The following is a 21,211-nucleotide window of genomic DNA, read 5'->3' as shown; positions in this document are numbered from 1 at the left end:
AAGCTAAGGACTGTAATAATTTAACAAAATTCTACAGGAGACATAGAGAACGAAATTAATTCTCACTTTAACTCAGTGAAATTTCATTATGATATTTCACTTGAACAGTAAAAATTGTGCTTCAGGTTATGACTGTTTCTCTGTACACTTCCTGTGTAACTTTCCTTCTATTCTTAATCAGTGGGTTAAAGTCATTCCCCAAGTGACTTACAGTTTATTTTCACTGCTTAAACCAAGACAAGGTGGTAGCTTTCTTCCTTCCCCTAAGAGTGGTCAGAGCAGAAATGGTAAAAAACCAGTAATCACATCAAAAATCAAGAAATTAAATGCAAAGCCTTTTCTTTTGAACTGTATGTATATTTGTAACTGGATTTAAGATTATCTTCAGCCTAAACCAATTATCTGGTTTCAGATTGAATATTAACAAAAGGCAGGAAACTGTAGAAAGTTTTCAATTTATTATACAAACATTTACAAATTTACCTTCTACAGTTATCTTTGGTATTCCCTCCACCACCCAAATGGCTTCACAGATGAGTGCCTCATTGTCTGATACTGTCTCAGTACCCTGAGACCTGAGAGGTGTCACTCCATGGGAGGATAGAAGTGCATTGTTTGGTCAGAACTTACTGTCTCCCCAAATCCATCATCATCCTTTTAAAACTCTTAAAACTTCTGCTTAGTCTTTGGTAACAGTTTATGAGCACAGACATTTGCAAAGCAGAGCAAAAAATCTCCAGTTGTTGCACTTTACATGGCAGTTTATGACATAATGTGTCCTTAACAATGGCAACAATGCCATGGTCCTTGGGAAGCTCCAGCACAAGTCAGGAAAGCTCCTATGAGAGCATGATCTGGCCTCTGGCCATAACACAGTTAAACATGCCCTCAGCAACCCTTCATGTTTCCAAACTCAGTAAAAATTACCATTAGGAGAGTGCACTGACTAATGAGCCGGCTCATGTTTAACTTTGCATCAACCAGGACCCCAGGTCCCTTTCTGTGGCACTGCTTCCCATCCTCTCGTTCCCCAGTCTGCCTGCACATGGCTGCCCCATCCCTCGTGCAGATTCTTTCACCTTCCCTTGTTGAACAAACCCTTCTGCTTTGCTTTTCCATTTTCCTCTGTGTTCATCATTCAAGTTTCCTTGTTTTGTAGAAGAGAAAACTTAAATTGGAAGCCTTTTCCTTTTAAAAAAATAAACCTTTAATCTTTATTCAGAATTTTCTTTTATGATGCTAATGGAGGATTATACAAGAACTAACATTTTCTCATGTTTATTATTGTTGCTTAAATCTCCCACATTTAAGAAAGAAGGACAAAGAGAGACAATATAATTGCATCTTGAAGAAGTCTTTTCTTTTCTTTTAGACTTTGGTGCTTTTTCAGAATTTTAAAAGAATTTAAAAAGAGTAGGAATTACTTAACAGAAACAAATTTTTTGAAACTTAGCGCTTGGTTACCTTCCTCAACAGTGTAGGGAAAAATGCTCTTAGAAACATAGTGCCATGTGGACTTCTAATATTTTTTTTTAAATATGAAAGCTAGTGGAAGCAAGGACATGACTGATTCCCTCAGATATCCTGTGTTTTTTTTTTTTTTCACTTGATTTCTCCAGTTCAGACTGAACAGTTCTGGTCCAGGACAGAAATAACCCTGTATCTTACTCAGAAGATTCTGAAAATTAAAGCTCCCTGCAAAAACCTACCAGACATGCCAGAGTTGGGCAAAGCAAATCAAGGATAACTACAGGAAAGGAGTAATTAGATGCTCTCTTTTTGTGAAGATGATGAAGGAAAGGATTTTCTCCAAAATTCATCACTTTCTTCCAGGAAATTGCGTTATAAAGTACAAAAACAGAACAACTATTCTCTGACAGTTTACAGTCCAGATTACTAAATTGTTTCTGGCTCCAAGTGCCATGTTTCTGACTCAGTGCAATTTAACTGTGTATTTAAATAATAGTTTGTTGGTGCCCAACTCTTAATACAAGTAGAGATGCATTTGCAGTGTAGATAAAAGTGACTAATGATCTCATGGCAAGTTTAGAAGCTTTATAGGAAATAATCATTATTTTTGAAGTACACAAAGATAAACTAAAGATTAGATCATATATAATACAGCTAGCTTCCTTCCACATGATACACAAGGGGGAATAATCTTTGGTAATTGATGGGGAACTTAACATTTCACATATTACTTGAATGAAACCCTGGATAGTAGAATGACTCATTACTCAGCTGTACCTTTCACCATGTCCTCACAGGAGAGAGAAGGAGAGAAATTTGAAACCAGCCTGATTTTTATCCTATTCTTGAAAAGGTAGCTGCAGCAGCTTATTTAAAGGACATAAATCATGAAGTATATTTGGGAATATGCCTTGCTTACTGTATGAACAAAAGTTACAAATGTTCCCTAAGCATCAGCTTTGGTTAAAGCCACCTTCTGCAACCTGTGTGAAATCTACAGCCTGAAGTCATAAGTTCCCTTTCCCTGATCACTTATGGCAGGCTCGGAGTCAGACACGAAACACGAGCAGGGAGTCAGCCAGGGTTTAGAAACATGGAGCCAACCACGTGCAGAGACTCAGAACCACTCAGCATCTCAGTGAGAGTCAAAGCAGGACATCTCTAAGGGAACAAGAGAATTTTTTTCAATAGATGCTGCTACTACGAGGATGTTGTATATAAAAATGACTTCTATTTTTATGTAAGAAAGGAAATCTTGCCAAATCACCATTTTGAGTGCCCCCACAGCATACAATTGCCAATGAATTAAAGGTAATTAAACAGCCTGTTTTCTGGGTTCTAAGAGCTCTTCAAGAAGGTGTACAATGCAATGTGCATTTCCCAATTAAATGAAGTGTTCTGTGAAAATGCATGAATCATAACAAGGCAGAACTTTCCTGCAAGACTTGTGACACACCTGTGATCAGGAAGAGCTCCACAGACTTTTCCACAGAAAAAAACCCCAATTTTTAGAAAAAGGGTTTGGTTTTGATTTAAAGCTTTAAGAAAAAAAAAAAAAAACAAACTAAAATTTCTGGGTTTCTCTGTATTAAAAAATGCCAAATGAAATAACTGGTCAAGCATCTACTCAAGTCAGTACCAATATGAGTTGAAGAAATCACAGCCGTACCACGCTGAAAAATAAAGCTCGATAACCAGTCAAAATCAAAATCAGGAATCAGGAATTCCAGATAAGGTAAAGTGAGTGTTGGTGTGCATTTTGTCACTAGCTAAAGGCCACTACAACACATGTACAACACTGGACCTTCAGCAGCCTAAATTTTGTGCTTTCCTACATATGAAATGATCCACTATTTTTGTGAGCAATGTGAAAATATCTTAGCAACAGTATAACAGGTATTAGTGATTAGTTTCAACAAAGACACTTTGATAAAATAGTAAATAATAACAGCAAATGTAATTTACTGTGAAATTTAGTATAAAAAAATCTGGTCTCTTAACTGAGAAGCACAGTGTTTTCTAGACCCTGTAATATATGCCCATGCAAGCTTTTAAAATTCAAAGAAAATAATTTAAAAACTAAAATTACAACACTGTTCTGCATTTAAATCCAGATCCTTGCTTTCATTTGAAATACAGAGGTCTGGAACCTCTGCATTATTCTAATTATTTTTTTCTAACCAAAATATATTTCTGCCATCTCCACAGAAAGAAAGTTTCTCTATTCAGACTCAATGAAATAAATTTGACAGAATTATTTGAATAATCCATAATAGATTGATAGCTAGTCAAGAGGTTGATGTGTTAATAACTGTAATACATTAGAAAAAGAAAAATGCATTAGGTAGAATCAAAACCTAGACATAAAGGAGAAATACAAAGTTTTGACAAACTGTCATGGGTCAAAACCAGGACAGTAATATCCTCAGGATACAGGAAAATAAAAAGAAAAGGACTTGCAGAAAAGGAGTTTCCTCATAACAGTTTTTCAGCCAGTAAATTAAAATTAATCTCACCCCTACTGATGAAACCAAAGTTTTATTCGCTCTTCAGGTCTTAAGCACCTCTTCAGGTGTTACAGCACCTCTGTAATCTTCCTTCTCTAATGCTTTTTCATCTCAAAGAGATTTATTGTAGCCAGGGTACTTTTGAATCTAAAACATGGTGCCACTAGAGGCTTGTCCATTGACCTGAGCTTATGCACAGAAGGTTGAAATTCTTTCCTTTTTTGTAAGACACAGAAAATATGCAAAAATTGTGCCTTCCTTTCTACAGGTGGGAAAATCTTGAAAAAATATCTAAAGCTGTTTATATCCTGAATGCAGTTTTTGCCCTGAATGTAGTTAGTGACCTTTTTGAATGAAGGGAGTGGTGGCACAGAGCACGGTGTCCAAACAAGCCAAAAGGACCTGGGCTCCAGCTGGTGTGAGATCTCCAAATGGCAGGGGCACTTCAGAGACAGAAACGTGAGAGGCTGGTTATTTGGTGAACTTGGCCAAGTGCTCACCAATTCACACACATTTCTCAGCAGGCACCAGATGATCCATTCAGGATCCCTCATCACTGTCCCTCATTCACTTTTCTTATGGTTGTACATGAAAGCCCCAGAAAAGAAAAAAACCAAAGCAGATCCTCTCAAAACTTATATTGGACCTTTTTGTTCAATTTTGCAAATACAGATTTAGTAGTTTAACTGGTCATTCAATCCAGAATATTGGTTCTTTTACACAACTCTTTTTTTTTTTTTAATTGATGATATTGTTCTGAATCTCTAAGGACAGCTACTGGTGTTCCATGTTCACTGTTCTGTTGTTCTTCAGTTAAAATTCACCAAGTAAAGATTATCCACTGTCTCTGACAGTTTATCTTCTCCACACTGAGAAAAAGCACAGATATTTAGAGTATCTCAGCTTACCTTAAGAAAAAAAAAAATCTATTTTTAACTTATTTGACTGCAGATGGAGACTAAGTTTACCTAGAGGATATATTTTAAAATCTTTTAACATCAAAAGGCAGTTTGGAAAGATCATGTAGGAAAAAAAAAAGCTAGAAATCACAGGAAGATTACATTTAACAAAGCTGCAAATTCTGTTCACCATATTTGTAATTCTTAAATTTTTATGATACTTTGTTCATTTAAGTCTCGAGAAAGGTCAGTAGTATATCTAAGACCTTCAGGCTTGAAAAGCCTACTGTCTTAGGGAGACACAACCTCTACACAAACTTCCACCTGCTTTAGGCTACTCAAGAACTATGACTTGTACTTGTGAAATAAGTTATTTGTGGCCTCTTCTATTGTTTTCTATTCTTGTTCTGCTGAGACAAGGTACTTCACCAGACTCATGCTTCTGCCCTTCTAGTTTGCTGCTAGTAATCAATAAAATTAGGGCTATCATCAAAACTCATTTAAAAATACCACTATCCTTTATTCTTTTGGTATCATGTGAATTAAAGAACCCATTTTGCAACACTAGAGAGCCTCCCCAAAGTTGAAATAAACACTTATTGATTCCTGGGGACAATCAGCAAAACTGTTGTACCTAAACTCTCATCTGGAGTTATGCATGCATTATATCACATATAAATAATTCCAGACAGATGTGATAAGCAACCTGAGATTCTTAACATCAGTCTTTAAATCACATGCCAGGTAACATCAGTGAAGGAAGACGTGATAATATGTGATACACTTTTGTAGGAAAGCAGCTTTAGAAAGAGTGGGTTTGCAATTTCAGAGCATTTTCTTATTCTTTTTTTCACTGCTAAACCTTTAGTGTCTTTAGTGACATTGTATCAACTTTCCAGTTGGCAGGGCATCAGATTGCCTGTTAGAAAAATAATTTATATTGGCACTGTTTTACAAAAAAAAATTACTGATTTTGGATTATTTGGGTTTTAAAATGGGAGAAAAGCATGGTATTTAAAAGAGCAGAAATGAGGGAATAAAGGAATGGGAAGAATGGGAGTAAGGGACAGAATTATCAGCCTCAATGTCTTGTAGATGTGATTTGGGTGCAAAAATCTCTGAAAAACAGAACTGTTGTAACTGTACAGCCAATGAAAGCATCCTAATGTCTTCACACAACCTTTATGGAACATTTAAATTACAATAGCAGAAGTGGTACACAACTACTCCTCTTCATTTTGTTTCAACTGTTCTCACTTCCTACTACAGTTACACCACATCAGACATATTCATTCCCCCTTCTTCTTGAACTGTGTTTATTTTCTTTCCATACATGTTATTTTAAAATGAGTACTTAGTTACTGAATACCCCAAAAGCTACTGAATACTGAAAGCTGATATCCCCAATATGTAGAACTGAGAAATTTCTGAGGAAATTATGTACATTTTCTCTTTCATGACTAACAGACAGTATAGTATTTTCACCTTGATAAACATTTTAAAAATTGGTTTTACCCCGGTTTTATTTTTATCCACTTCCTGCTGAAGGCAAGCCTTCCTGCCTGCAGCCCAAAGATGCTCTGAGCACAGGCAATGCTTTGTACCAACTGATGGAGAAGAAGCTGACTCCAACCTTTACTACCCTGCTCTGAAACACACAAAAGGTCTCATAAAACAACATGAAAAGTCATACAAAGATGTATAAGCCAAATTCTTTTGACCAGGAGCTCCCAGTGCCCTCAGAAAAACAGGTCATTGTCCTGTGTGCATTTTCAGTGGGTAATTAGGAATAGTGAATGCAACAGTGGAAAAGAAAGCAAACTCCACAGGCAACAGTTTACCACCACTCCACCTCAGGCAGGACAATTAACCATTGTTGGTGCCCTGTGGCTTTTTGTCAGCTGTTCTTTTCCTCTTCTATTTAGGCTGCCCATTGTTGGAAGCAGTGACAACTCTCTCATCTTCTGGTACACGTGGCTGTGCTGCAAGCAGCACAGTGGGGCCCTCGTCTCACATAATTACCTGAGTTTGCTTGAGATGTCAGTGACTTCACTTTAAGTACACTTTGGAGATGTACTCCATGAGATACACAACAAGAACATTTTTAAGAGCTCTGCATTGCTCTATTCTGAACCATCAAAGTCTAAGCAATAGCTAACACTGGAAGAATAATGTAATCATTAAAGCTAGGTGCTGTTATTTCCAGTGATGCAGACATTTCTTGGCAGTATGGTATGCTAAGCACAGGTTATTTTATCCTAGCAATAGCTCCATATGACGTCAAACTGGCAGCTCTTTCACTGACAATATCTCTTGTAAGATACTTTTGACATGAACAAACTTGTAAGAAAAATATATTATACCATTGGCAAGTCTGTTTCACACATTTCCCTTTCAATTTTCTTGGCTATATACTTTTTACAAGAAGAAAAAAAGCATTTTTCAAAAAAAATTTGAAAGGCTTCATTTTTGTCCAAATATAGATTAGTCAGGTATAGCTCACAACCTTATCCAGAGCAGCAGAACTATGCACAGAAAACTTCTGAGTTTGGGCTACCCTCAACCAATACAGTTATTGCCCATTTGAATTCTGAAACACTTTCCTCAGTTTGGAAATTAGAAGCCTCATATAAAAACCTAAGAATGTAACATGGATTTAATTCAGTATTTACTAATTTTTGTGACAAAAAATAAGAGCTATTGGAAGAAATACAAACTATGATAACACCTATCAACGGGAGAAGAAAGTCTTACACACTCCTGGAAATTCTTAATTCCTGATTGCTACCCATGAAGTAGATTATGAAAGACTAAGGTTTTCCAATATATTACACTTCTCTGACAGAGGGAATAACCTTATTTGTTTTGCACTATTTTGCAGATGGAGATTTCTTCAGGTCTGAAAGTGTGAATTCCCCTGCAGCTTCAAGTATAAACATAACTTATTGACTTTAGTATCACTGAAATATAAGTTAATGGCTCTACTTTTACCAAATGTGATAATTTAAATGATAAATCAATATATTGATCAAACCAACACCCAGAAAAAAAAAAAGTATCACTGCATGTACTTTTTCTTCTGTGAAGAGGACTAGACAACAAACATAAGCATGCTGTAAGATATATAATTTCAATCGTACACGGTCAACACTGCAGTGTGTGGGTTTAATTTATATATAGACCAGACTATACTCAAATACAATAGAAAAAAAACTATATTTGAAAATGAGACTCTTATTTATGTTGACTCAAAATGACCTAAATCTAAATATGCACAGAAGATGGAAAAAAATGAGCCACAGTGTAAGTGAGTTATTAAGTGTTCATAGGTGTCATATTTGCAGTGCAGTGTTAATTATATTCACCTAAAACAGAATACCCATGGCATCGACAGGAAAGGTGAAGAAAAGGAGGATTTGTTATCACAATTTGGTATGTGGGAAACTGCTGCTCATAATGATTCCATTTCTTGTCCCTAGTCACTCACATACAACATATAACTCAGTTACAAACTTAATATTTTTCCTATGCTAGTGATAAATGTCTTAAATAAAACATCCTTCCTCCAATTTCTGTGCTAATTGTAACACTGCAATATCCAGTAAGGCTGATACACATACCCAGTCCTCTCTATTCTTACATCATTCCCTTTTTTCCTAAACTGAAAGACTAGGAAGGAAGCTTCCTCATCCCCATAATGTTTTTAAAGCTATTTTTTCCCCATTTTCACTGTGAAGAAAGCATTCCTGGGCTGCATCCTCCTGTGGTGCAGCCAGATAGACCATCTGAGCTCTTGTCAATCTGAAGTTATATGCCAGAGGATATCAATGAGCTTCTCTTCCAATTAATGGATGACTTTTTACTTTTATGAATCAGCTTGTCCTTGACTTTTTATGGTGCTGTTAAATCACGTTTTCCACTATCATTTCACATTCCCTGTCTGTAAAGGAAGCATACACTGATTCTATTTTCAACCACAGCTACCCTGTTTTGCCAGCTCTTAAAAGAAATGGAATTTGCAATTGCTGGAAAGGACATATCAAAGGAGATAGGTCTGGACATGTGTTTCACTACCAAAACTGCTTTCCTGTGATTCACTCCCTTCAAAGCTTTATTCCTGAAATGACAGAGAGCTAGAGCTACCACTTCTCAATAGTGAAGACTGGAAAGCTGCTTGCCCACATGGCAACTGCAGTCTGCTGAGAGCACCACCAAGCACAAGATGCAGCATGACTAAGGTGTTGTCTGCCTATAGCATTCAGAGCCCTACTTGTGTTTTGTGGCTGTTCTCCAAATCCCTAGATTTGGATGGATAGTCTCAGACAGTGCTGACAGCTACCACATTTCACCATGCCTATTTTTCTGTAGGCATGGTAAAATGTAGTAGTGCCCATAGTGCTCCTAAATATCTTCAGGAGTGAGTTTAGGACATGAAAAGTGCCAGTGCTGACAGCTACCACATTTCACCATGCCTATTTTTCTGTAGGCATGGTAAAACGTAGTAGTGCCCAGTAGTGCTCCTAAATATATTCAGGAGTAAGTTTAGGACATGAAAAGTGGTAAAATTCTACAACCAGGAAAAGAGGAAGAAAATGCATGACACAAACTTCAGCTAGGTCTTCTGAAACTGGAAAATGAGGAACTTTTCTTTCCCCAAAGCTGTCTTGGTAACACCTGCATCTTGACTGCTGCAAATACAGTTGTATAACCCACCCTGGGACATATACATATCATTCATGTTGGCAATGCAGAGAAAATCAATTTCATATGCACTGAGACCTGTGACATTTATGGAAGGCAGCATTTGACTCTCAAGGTTATTTGGTCATTTCTCAAAAGGGACACTGCACTAGCAAAAATAGAGAAGCCTAAGAATCACAAACTCAACCAATCCATCCCATTCCCAGGGGCTACAATTTCTGAGGGCAGAATTGACCCATTATCCTCACATCATGTGATTCTGACCCATCTATTCTTTGGTGAACACAGGGATGTATACTTGTGTAATAGACAATTCAAAGTCTTACCTGCAGTCACAGAATGTTAGGGGATTGGAAGAGTCCTTAAAGATCATCTAGTCCCAATACTCCCTACCGTGGGCTGGGACACCTCCCACTAGAGCTGAGCTGATTGTTTAAGGCCCTTTCCAGCCTGGCTTTAGACACTGCCAGGGTTGAGTCCAAAGCCCAACCTTATCTAGTTTTTAGTAAATACTAGTTTAGTTGTCTAATTTAAGTTGGCTTATCCTGATTTAAAAGAGGTATGGATTAGGTCTCTGCTTCCTGGTTTCATAGAGAATACTCACTTGTTCAATGCAAGTGAAAGATGACTTAGTCTGACCTAGAGGGCTGAGAAACCCATGGTCGTGCCCACTGCACTGCTGGGGCTTGTGCTGCCAGTGTGAACAGAAAGAAAAGGACAGAAAAACTCAAGGTTAAGGACTCTCTGTAAACCTTCTCGTGGTTTTACTGGCAATTATACCTCTGTAACAGAGCAAAGATTGTAGATGCATTTCTAAAAGAAAAATGTTGCCACCTATTTTTCAATCCTTTTCCTCCTCTTTGTGTTACAACCTTATAATTGGAAATTAAGTCTAATGCTGCCTGCAGTTGAGTTTCCCTCTCTATTTTTCTGCACAAGTATTTGACAAAAATGAGTGCTGCTTTTGCTGTGTTGGTAGCTGTTGCAAGATTTGTAATAAATTCTTGGTTAGGTGGACTCATAAGTGAACTTGAGGGTAATGGTAGAGTCAGTTAAACATCACCACTGTAAACTAAGGACAGTGCTAGGACAACCAAGCAGTACTCTTAGACTATGTATGCAGCTTAAAAACAAAATACTGCCCAGAGCAGAAGAATTAGAATACCAATGCCCTTGAAAGGTAAGTTTGTGATTGAAAAAATTAATTAAGTTATATGACAATTAAATAGTTGAGAACATTTTCCGTCCTAGGCATGAATGCTGGGGACAGAGTAAAATTGCATTTAAAAAAGATTTTCACCACAATTCTGATTTAGAGAAAATTTTGGCTGCAAACTGTGTGATGGCATCCTTTTTATTTGACTGATTATGAAAAATCCTTTAGCTAATGAGATATCGTCCTGTCTGCATTTATAATATTTTTTTAACACCCACTTTTAAAAAGGATTACTTTCATGGAATTTTCAAGAAAGTTTTGAAGAAAAAATACCAATTAGGCCCTATAGAGGGTTTGGTTTTTGGTTTTTTTTTTTTTTTCTTCTTTTTTTTTTTTCTTTTACTTAACACTACTACTGAAAAGAATCCTCCACTCTCCAAGAATATATGCCAACTTACCTGGCAAATCAGCACCTGCCATCTCCAACACGACAATATATTTCAAAACATAGTTTTTATTTAATCAAAACCACTCACTATATAATACAACAATGACCTAAGAACTTAACAACCCAAAGTGACACAGAAGATGGAGAAGACACGGCAGAAAGAAAAGGTTGTATTGTTTATAGGTTCCAAATTGCAGTCTTTGTGGTTGTAGTCTTACATTTTGAATGACAAATTTGCTTCTGTGGGAACTGTATTTTACTTAACACCGCTTTATTATTGCCTTGAATGAAAACAAAACAACTCAAAAATACTCATTGTGCCCATATTGCTGAAAGTGTCTGTCATACAAGTTTGCAGTAATTGCAATATTGTTGAGTTTTCCTTCTTTAACCTGGACCTGTGGCACTAATGAGCATGGACTGGGGTTATAATAAAAATCTGCTTAGGCTAATGATGTACCCAGACAACCTTGGAAGTGGGATTTAGTTTCAAAACTTTCTTGTACATGCATTTCCACTTCAGCTGTGATGTTTCTCAGCATTTTCAGGCAAACCTTATTTATCATAACTCTCACAAAAATATAGCATTTTTTGTTTTCTGCCTACAGGTAATAATTTTAAATGCCTTTCTCCACCTTCCTTTCTGATCAGTTGCAATTGGAACATTAGAAATTAGGAATTTATATTGATTTTTTTAGGAGAATCTTTTCAAAGCTCCATTTTTTAATATTATGAAAGAAAAAACACACAGTAGCATTCACAACAACTCAGTTTCAGAGTACCCACACATTACCATGTAAATAGCACAGCCACTTACTCAGTACACCTTCCTCTGCCTATCATTCCAGTGTCAAGCCTGTGAGTTCAAAAGTGCACCCCCTTTTTGCCAAAACCATTTTATGTCAGCTAAGCAATTATTTTATGAGGGAAGAATAATGAAACTTCAGTCCATTTTAAATGACATATTGTCTGTCAGCCAAGTAGATTTGTTCTGAAAGGCATGGCCCTGACACGTGGGCACAGCTTGCGTGACTCTGCTAATTTCATGTCTGCTGTTGAAGTAGCAGAAAATGGTCAATACAACAAAAACTATTTTAGAGGTTTCAGAATATTTTGAGTATTGACTTATGTAGCAATAAACGCATATGCAAGACAGTACAAAGTTTCATTGCCATGCCTGTTGCATTCAAACAAAATCCAGTGTATACATTTCTTCTGTTGCCCTACTGCTTTCTAAATCCAATGGCATTATTACATAATAGATATGTGAAACATGAGACAGATCAAACTCTCTGTTGGACATCCACTGAACCAGCCCAGAAAACTGCTTTGTTTCTTTTTTTTTCTCTTTAAATGTGTGCTTCCTGAGACTACAGAAGAAATAAGATTATTATTATTCTAGAGACTGACTTTATGAAATTACAGCTTTGAAAACACCACGAAAACATCAGCATTGCACAGCTGAGTTTCTCAACAGTAATGTAGAAGACTGGCATCAAGCCACAAATCTATTTACAGGAAGGCTGTTTTATCCACAGAACACCTCTTCATGCATTGCAAAGAGCCTCAGCAGCACTCACCCAGATAGGCTACTGACACTAAAAAGCCAGGATTGTCCATCTCCAGCCTACTTACATGGCACTGTGCGGAGGTAGAGATTGTCTCTTATGATCTGCTGGAGCTCATGGTCCACCGAACCTTTCTGGAACCGTAGATTGAGGTAGTGACGAAGGTCCTTATCAACAATGCCTCCTGTCAGGGAAAAGACAAATGAAAGTACAATTTAAAATTATATTGCTTTGATGGAAGCAATGAATCACTTGTGAAGTCTTTGTGGCTCATTTTCCTTCATGGTTCTGTATTGATGGAGGACAAAAAGCACACAGAGATTTCTGGTTAAAGCATGTGGTTGGTACAGTATTTTTTACTATTGATAATTGTAAAGCTTAAAAAAAGTAAATGACCAATAACTGGCTAAATCTTGACCACAATTTCTTGAAAAACTCATTTCCTTATCAACCCAGGACAAATTGAGAAAATAAATATAGGATTATAGACAGAGCTGTCAATTTTCTTTCTGCACAAAACTTGAACAGATCGTTATCATACAATTACCTATATATGTATGTAAATAATAAAGTATTAGGTATTATATTTCCCATGACTGTGTACCAATTTCCCATTTCTTATTAAACTAAAAATCTTGGTTCAAAATCTCTGCAGTGCTTGGTGGTTTTAGTCCATGTGTAACCAGAATGAAATGTGGCTGTATGTAGTGATCATATAAATGTTGTATGTTCTGTTTTATGAATATTGATAGAACTCACAATTGAAGGAGACACTATCAAAAATGAGTGTTCATATTTTATTTCCCCCACCAAAAATGTCAATACAATATCTCAGCAAAGCAGTGCATATGGAGGAAAAACTGAGTTAAAAACCTTGTATTTGCCACTTTTACTATAATTTTAGGACAAAACAATTTAAACTACTGACTGGTATATCATCTTCCACTATGAAAGGCATATCTATAAATCCAATCCAACATGATTAATAAGCATTTTCCAATATAGTTCCTCCCCATTTCTTTTAACCTTGAATAGGGATCACATTTACAATTATGGAGAAGTCTATAAATAACTCAATTTCTTCTCTCTTTGAAATTCTGACATAGGAAAAATATAGAAAATCATTACTACATTGAATTCTGACATATATTCCCAAGATGAAAAATTGCAAGTAGATAGATCCCTAACTTGTTGCTTCACACATGCAACCTTAAAACATTTTTTCAAATTTCATTTGCTATTGAATCCTCTGCCAAAAATCTTATTGACTTAGACTATATAAAGATTTTCCTGTAAATAGGAACACATAACATCCCTACTGAATTATTTGAAAGTCACTGAAGAGTACAAACGCTTATAAATTTAAATATATTTCTTCTTACAGATATTCCTATTTATCTGCCTCCTATAAGTCCATAATGTTATTACTGCTGCTCTTTGTCAGTAACTTCAAAACCTTTTGTTCCAGGTTTATAAAAAGCTTATAAATATTCTCTCTCTTTAGCTAAAGACAAAAAAGCCAGCAAACTTTCATAATCAAAAGAAGGGGGGAAAAAGCACCCCAGCTCATATGACACAAAATACCTGTATGCCTGATTCCCTGAGGCTGAGAACTTCCATATGGATCTCTGTTCTTCCAGGATCCCCAAGTTCTAATTAATCTACTACTTTGTACCACTAACCCTGCTTCTTACATTAGAAAAGTTTTTGCAGAGGAGATCATCCCTACTTCTAATTTCTTGTGAAATTTCTGATGGAGCTGTAGAGAAACTCTCTGAGTCTGCTGTCCTTCGTGATCGGCTGCAGAGAGGAAAGGTCCCGCAGCTCTTGCTCTTCTCACTCGAATATACAGAACATGCCCAGTGATGCAGATGCTTTCTGGCAGCCTGAGAAAATGCCAGCTCGAGAGCAGCAGCTGTAGCCTGCCCACTGACACAAACTTGAATCATTCAACTTATAACATTAGTAAGTTTAGGATCTACACAGATTTCTGACCCTCAAAGTGCATTTTTTATTTGCAGCCTCTCATTTCAAGCACAGCCATTTAATTCATTTAGTTCAACATGTGTAATGAATGCACTAAAACCTCCTAAGCACTTCATAAAAAGAGTCACCTGATATTTTTGGCAAATTGCATATTCCAAACTAGATATAAAAACATGTATTTACAGGATACCTACAGCCTTGCATTTCTTATGTGCAATTCAAGAGCAAGTTTCTAGTAGAAATAAACAGAAATAAAGTAATGGTGCAGAGGAAATAAAACTTCCAAACACAATGGAAACAATATAAATTTTTCTTAACATCTGAGTATAGTGCGAAATTTTGTGCATTTTAAAGAGCAGTCAGAATAACTACGATTAACTACAATGCACAATTACAAATATTCTTCTTCAAAAGTACTTTTGTTGTCTGAAATAATTAATATGTTTCAATACTTTGGGCATAAGCTACCATTTTTTATTTTATTTTATTTTTTTTTAAATCTGGTATAACAATGAATTTTTCCTCCTGGAAATTTTAAAAAATAAAATAGTTCTAGAGCTCAGAAAAATAGATGCAGTATATTTTTAGTTCATCATTTCAATTGTCATTCTTTTGTTTTTCTTCCCTAAAAAGTTCTGTATTTTTACCTGATGTTTTTTTAAAGCATATTGATTCCAGAAGTGCTTTTGTGGTATTTAAAGTACCTAAGCTTTAGAGCAACCTGATCCTTTTGCAGCACAATCAGAACATCTTGCATGTGAAGTTATGGCTCCATAAGACTTTTTGCAAGAAAACTATAGTGTATTGCAAACATGTAAACCAGCCTTGATTCAGCAGCAGTGAATTACAGTTTGTGCTACAGACTATATAAAGCAAAAATAACTTGCATAATGGTAATAGGACTATGTCCTCCAAAGGCTGAAAATAAGATACAGAAAATGTTATAATTTGGTTTACTTGGGAGGGAAAGAACAGTGACAATGACAGTAAGTTCACAGAAAAAGAAACAGGGGAAAGGAATTTTTACAGTCAGTAACTACTATTTAATGGCCCTATCCAGCCCTGTTAGACAAGTGACTGACATGGTTTCTGTAGAATTCAACTCCCATTTATTTTCTCTTTCTGTAGAACATTGACAGTTACTGAGATATTGAAAAATTCCTGACATGAACCTAACCCCCTTCTTTTCTCTTATTGCCAGGCTGCCCACAGTGGAGGAGCTGGGATGGTGCTCAGGGACCCCAGTGCCCATCGTGCCATTCCGCAGATCCCGGTGCTGCTGGGGCTCAGAGGGAAGGAGCTCCCCCAGGCCACATCCTGCTCACTGCATGTGACAGCAGCAGGGCACTGGTGTGTGTCAGAGGTATTATCAGCTCAAGCTTTAGGAGCCCAACCCACAGACCATGATATAAAGGGTTCTTTGGCCGCTGCCACAGGAGGAGGCTGACAACAGCATGATGGAGCATTCACTGGCTTGCAGCCGTGCAGTGCTTTTATACTTTATTTTCTTTTTACTGGCTTAAGGCCTGTGATCTGTTTCAGTTTCATTTCACTCCAATGGATCCCCTTGCTTTGCTAGCTGAGAAACATAGGTTGTGAATTAAATACTTCCAGTAATGATCTCTTGCACAATGTATGTGTGGTTTAGGTACAGCTACCAATCATGATGGCAAACTCATAACCATGACTGAAGTTTATTCCAGACGTTATGAAATAAGACACACTTGGCTGAACTAAAAACTGCTCTGTTTGCATGTTATACTTATGAATCTAATGAGTAAATTATAACTTTTTACAGTGTTCTAATACATTTCTCTCATGTTTGCTTTATAAATACATTTCTCTCATGTCTTTATAAAATCTAGTAGACAAGTCCAATCAGAAAAGAAGTACAATAAAGAACCCACAGACAAAAGGGTACTGAATAGTTTCTAGATCATTAAAACATTCAAATCTGAAGATAATTACCATTTTGAAGAAAAGGCAGGGACAAAGGTTTATAATTTTCTCTAATTCTAAATGTTGTAACAGCTTTTTGTAACTTCCTATGTAGTAACTCACTGATGCTCCAGCTGGAGTCTACAGGTGCATTTTATTTTCCATGAAAAATATGTAAACACAAACATCCCTCTTGTTCCTGCAATGGTAGTTCTAAATAATTTGTTTCACCCTTAACACATTTTTATTAGTGTAAATAACACTTTATTGGTGTAAACAACAACACTTCTGAGTATTCACCCATTAGTATTTGCTCATCTTTTATCATAATCTTTCATTGAATTGACTTCCCAAAATATGGTGTGGTAAATCATTCAGATTTTTAAAACAGTAAAATGAATTGCATCTTATCTGACAATAATTTGCCTTAGATATTTTATTTTCTGGGATTAAAATTTAAAATATTTCTGTTCTCCTGGCTTCTATAAATACTCCTGGTTAGAAATATCTATGTGCAAGCAAGACTTTTAGATCTATATTTGCATCTGTACATGCTCTGCATCTGCAGAAACTAAAGAAAGTATCTTAGTATTGTTACTCTGTGAAAGTAGACAAGCTCATAAACTTTCATTATAAACCACCCCCTCTTTTCTACTGCTCTACTTTAATCAGATTGGCTCTCCCTTTGTTTTTAACAAGCTTCTACTTCTGACTTTAAACATAAGCCATATATTTGGGAAAATCAAATGCCTTGAATGATCTGGCTTTTACCAGCTTCAGCAAGAAAGAAGAATTCTACTGGAGAGTCTCATCCAAATTATTTATTCAGGTGGTACCTGCAGCTTCATCTCCAAAGCATGGGATGGGTCCATTGCCATCTGAGAGCAGCTCAAGTTTCTTCTGCATCTCTGCAGTAGAATATGTGCAATTTGGTGCCTGCTAGATTAATTTATCCTTCACTGTTCACAGATAATCTAATTGACCTTTCTGTAAGTAGCCTAAATGATGACCTAAGTTCTTTAAATCACCTCTATCAGGAATATCTGATTTATTATTTTTATTATCAGCTATATCAGATTATTATATGATTTATTATTATTCTTTTACCCAGGAAGGTGAGTGCAAGAATATTCTTTTTAAAATATTTTTTCCCAGACTGTCTCTGGGATATATCAAGAAAATCATAGTCATCACAGGTAAAAAGTTGTGTGCATGGTCTAAGTGCTTATTTCTGAATGTCTTTTCAAATGGTCTGGTAAGAATCGAGAATACCTGAAATTACACTACAGAACCCATCATAGTCAATCCAATAATTTTAGTGACACCATGACCACTTATCTTTAAACATCTCTATCATTTTTCTCATTTTGTCATATGTAACCTTGTCACATTAATATTTTCTGAGAAATCCCTTCACCCAGGATTTTGCTTTGGGAAGCTGAGAAACCTCAGAGAAAAAGGAAAACAATAATTATCTCATTTGCTTCTCCTGTGTTTTGCTGCTTTGGAATGTGTTTGGAGATTGTTTACCCACAGGTGATTGTTTTATTGGATTCTGGTGAGAGTTGTTTTCACTCTTTGGCCAATCAGGGCCAAGCTGTGTTGGGACTCTGGAAAGAGTCACGAGTTTTCATTAGTATCTTTTTAGCATTCTGTAAGTATCCTTTCTGTACTCTTTAGTATAGTACAGTTTAGTATTCTTTAATATAATATAGTATCTTTAAATAATAAATTAGCCTTCTGAGAACTGGAGTCAGATTCATTGCGCCTTCCTTCCAACGTCGAGGCAAATACAATACAACCTATTGTGAGGTGACCTATAATTCCCCTCTTCCTGTCCTGTCCTCAGACCCACACCTCCAGACTGATGCAAAAAAAATCAGAAATGAGCAGCAGTGAGGGATGAGCACCACACAGCTGTGAGAAAGCCCAGGTCAGCCACAGCTACTAAACACTCCCTCTATCTTACAACCTGAAAGATTCTAAGCATAAACCAAAATTTCTTCCTGTATCCCCTGGTTTTTCCCCAGATGATTCTCTCAGAAGAAAGAACCACAATTCCTTTTTCCCTCCCATAAGTTCAGCGATATTTTATTGTAATAAACTTAAAAAAATATCCTTAAGAAAGCCTTCATTAAAGAAAAAAAAATATGATTTCCACTACTCATATTCATTTTGTTTGTAAAACAAATGGTACTTTTTAAACAAATGAAATATTTCTTATTTTAATACTTGAATAGTAAAGATATCAGGCATTTAAAACATATGAGTCAGTATAAGATGATTTACTTTAATAGTTTCTTTAACTGGCAACAGTTAACCAGAAAAACCACTTTTAAGAGAGAATGTGAAAATTACAAGTAAACTGAAAACTCTTGGTTGGGTTTTATAAGGATTCATTATTAAAATACAGCCTGTAGTTAAGCCTATTTTTTGAGGGAAATCATTCTCAACAAACCTATCTGGTGTTCAGATTAGTATAAAGATGAGTGTTGGCATTTCCCCAGTCATGGTATAATGGACGTACTCAACAAGGGATGATCCCTCAAGTCTTCATGCAAACCATGTAAACACCATAACAGTAAAAAAAACACTTTAGTAAATTATAAGAAGCATTTATTTCACTGCCAGCCATCAGCTGAAGATCACACATTTCATTTTAAAGCCTTTCTATCCCTAGATTAAACTGTGCATCATCTTTGCACTTCTGTCTGCCTTTCACCACTACCTCCAGCCAAGTCTCCCATCTGATTTATCTGCAAAGCCTCAAACCTTTGGGGTGAGCTATGAGCTCTGTTGAATGTGTGTGATGGAGAACCAAGAGGGAATTATGCAACAAAATCCTCAAGGAAAAAATTAATTTATTTCATATTTGGGGCTACTCCAATAAAATGTATTCCATGATTCTTTAATGGAGATCTAAACAAATCTTAAGGCTTTGGAAAAAATGAAATCTTGGTATTCTTCTATGTGCTATTTACAATGAAAAACCTTTTAAAATCTAATTTATTGATGGGAAATGGCCTTCTCTTTTGTAGCCTGCTATTTTGTAGTCTTTCTCTTTGGGTATGGATTATCTTACTAACCTTTTTGCTTACAGACCTTTTACATACACATGTATCACATTTATAACACTTAGACTTGCATCCTTAGCTTTATCCTTTGATTTCTTTCTCCTAGCATTTTAAATTCAAAATTTGAAAATACAGGATTGCAGGATTTACAGGTTAAACTGCATGAGGATGACACTACATAGATGAATAGTAAAAACTTGCAATAAATTCTAGCCAATGACTGATTTTCTCCATTATGAGAATTCATATTTGGATGTATGTCTCCACACAAATATGCAATTCCCTAATCTCTACAGATGATATATTCCATCTGCTCCCCTCAGACCAAGAGCCTGGCTGAGGTTTTCACACTCTTTGATCTTCACAGTGGAGAAAGTTTCCATTTTGTTTCTGGGAACAGAGGAGTCCTCACTGCCTAAGGACACCGTGGGTTTAATTCACCACTGTGTTACACCTGCCTTTGTTGTACCTTCTAGGGTAGTCTGAGGACCAGATAAACAGGATACCCTGGAGCAGCCACAAATGAGACCAGCACCACAGGGGAAGACTGAGTCTAGGAACACTGTAAAAGCATATCATTCCCTGGGTTTATTTTCTTAGTTTTTGTGGCTAGCCTCAAGCCTCTGTTTGAAATGAGAAGACACAAGTGTGCACTGTGCTGGAAGCAAAAATGTGGTTTGTAATGATACACAGAGGCTGTGTCAGCAGGAGAATCAACTGAGCCAAACATATCTGCATTTTGTACCTTACCTCAGATTGCTGAACTTCAGCTCTTATTACAATAGAGCTCTACTCCTCATGACTACAGAGAGTTTTCCCTTGCAAAGCCAGCTGCAGCACCTTCCAAAGGCTGCTAGCAGCATGCAACATGGACCTTCTAATCTCAAAGTTACCCCAAGTCAACCTCAAAAAATGCATATTTACCCAGTAAAATAATTTTGTTAATTTGCTGTTTAGGGGTACTTTGTTTTGTTTTCCTAAGTTAATTTACTGCTCAGCACAGTTCTAGATTGAAGTTGCTGGGAAATGCCATGATTTAACTGGCTGGTAAAAAAAGTCCAGCTGTCATTCTTGTCACAGCGAGGACAGTTTGGGGCACTTTGCTTTCAGACTGCTCATCTTTTATTTGGTGTTCCATTTAATATGTGCATAAATAAAGTGATGTTCAAATAATGCTGCTGTTCTCTACAAAACCTGTTTGGAAATGAACTGCCTTTTACTCCCATTTTGCAAATTCACTAAAGCTAATTATGAACCAGCTGTTTGTAGATGCCTCCAGTTTATGAATGATGTGATTTTTCACTTACACACAAACTTTAATGACTGCTACTGAGATATTTAAAAGACTCATGTAGTTCCTATTAGACTTGCTACAAGGCAAATAATTATCTTTACAGATGTTTCTGACGAACATAAAATTGTAACAGATCATACATTTACTTACTAAATGAGAATGTCAAAACC

General features: G+C 36.4%; 1 protein-coding gene across 10 annotated transcripts in view; it reads right to left on the bottom strand.

The window, feature by feature from the left end:
- Positions 1–21,211, bottom strand: part of MAGI2 (membrane associated guanylate kinase, WW and PDZ domain containing 2) — a 702,519-nt gene that overhangs the window by 476,932 nt on the left and 204,376 nt on the right. For all 10 annotated transcript variants that reach the window (XM_039723674.1, XM_039723678.1, XM_039723676.1 and 7 more), the window contains exon 2: positions 12,817–12,933. In XM_039723674.1, the coding sequence (XP_039579608.1) occupies positions 12,817–12,933 (117 nt within the window). The remainder of the gene's footprint in view (positions 1–12,816; positions 12,934–21,211) is intronic.

The sequence above is a fragment of the Passer montanus genome, unplaced genomic scaffold (genome assembly GCF_014805655.1).
Source record: "Passer montanus isolate IOZ18808 unplaced genomic scaffold, ASM1480565v1 scaffold50, whole genome shotgun sequence".
Taxonomy (NCBI): Eukaryota; Metazoa; Chordata; class Aves; order Passeriformes; family Passeridae; genus Passer; species Passer montanus.
Note: the sequence above shows the minus strand (reverse complement) of the source record. Positions and strands in the feature narration are given on the sequence as shown.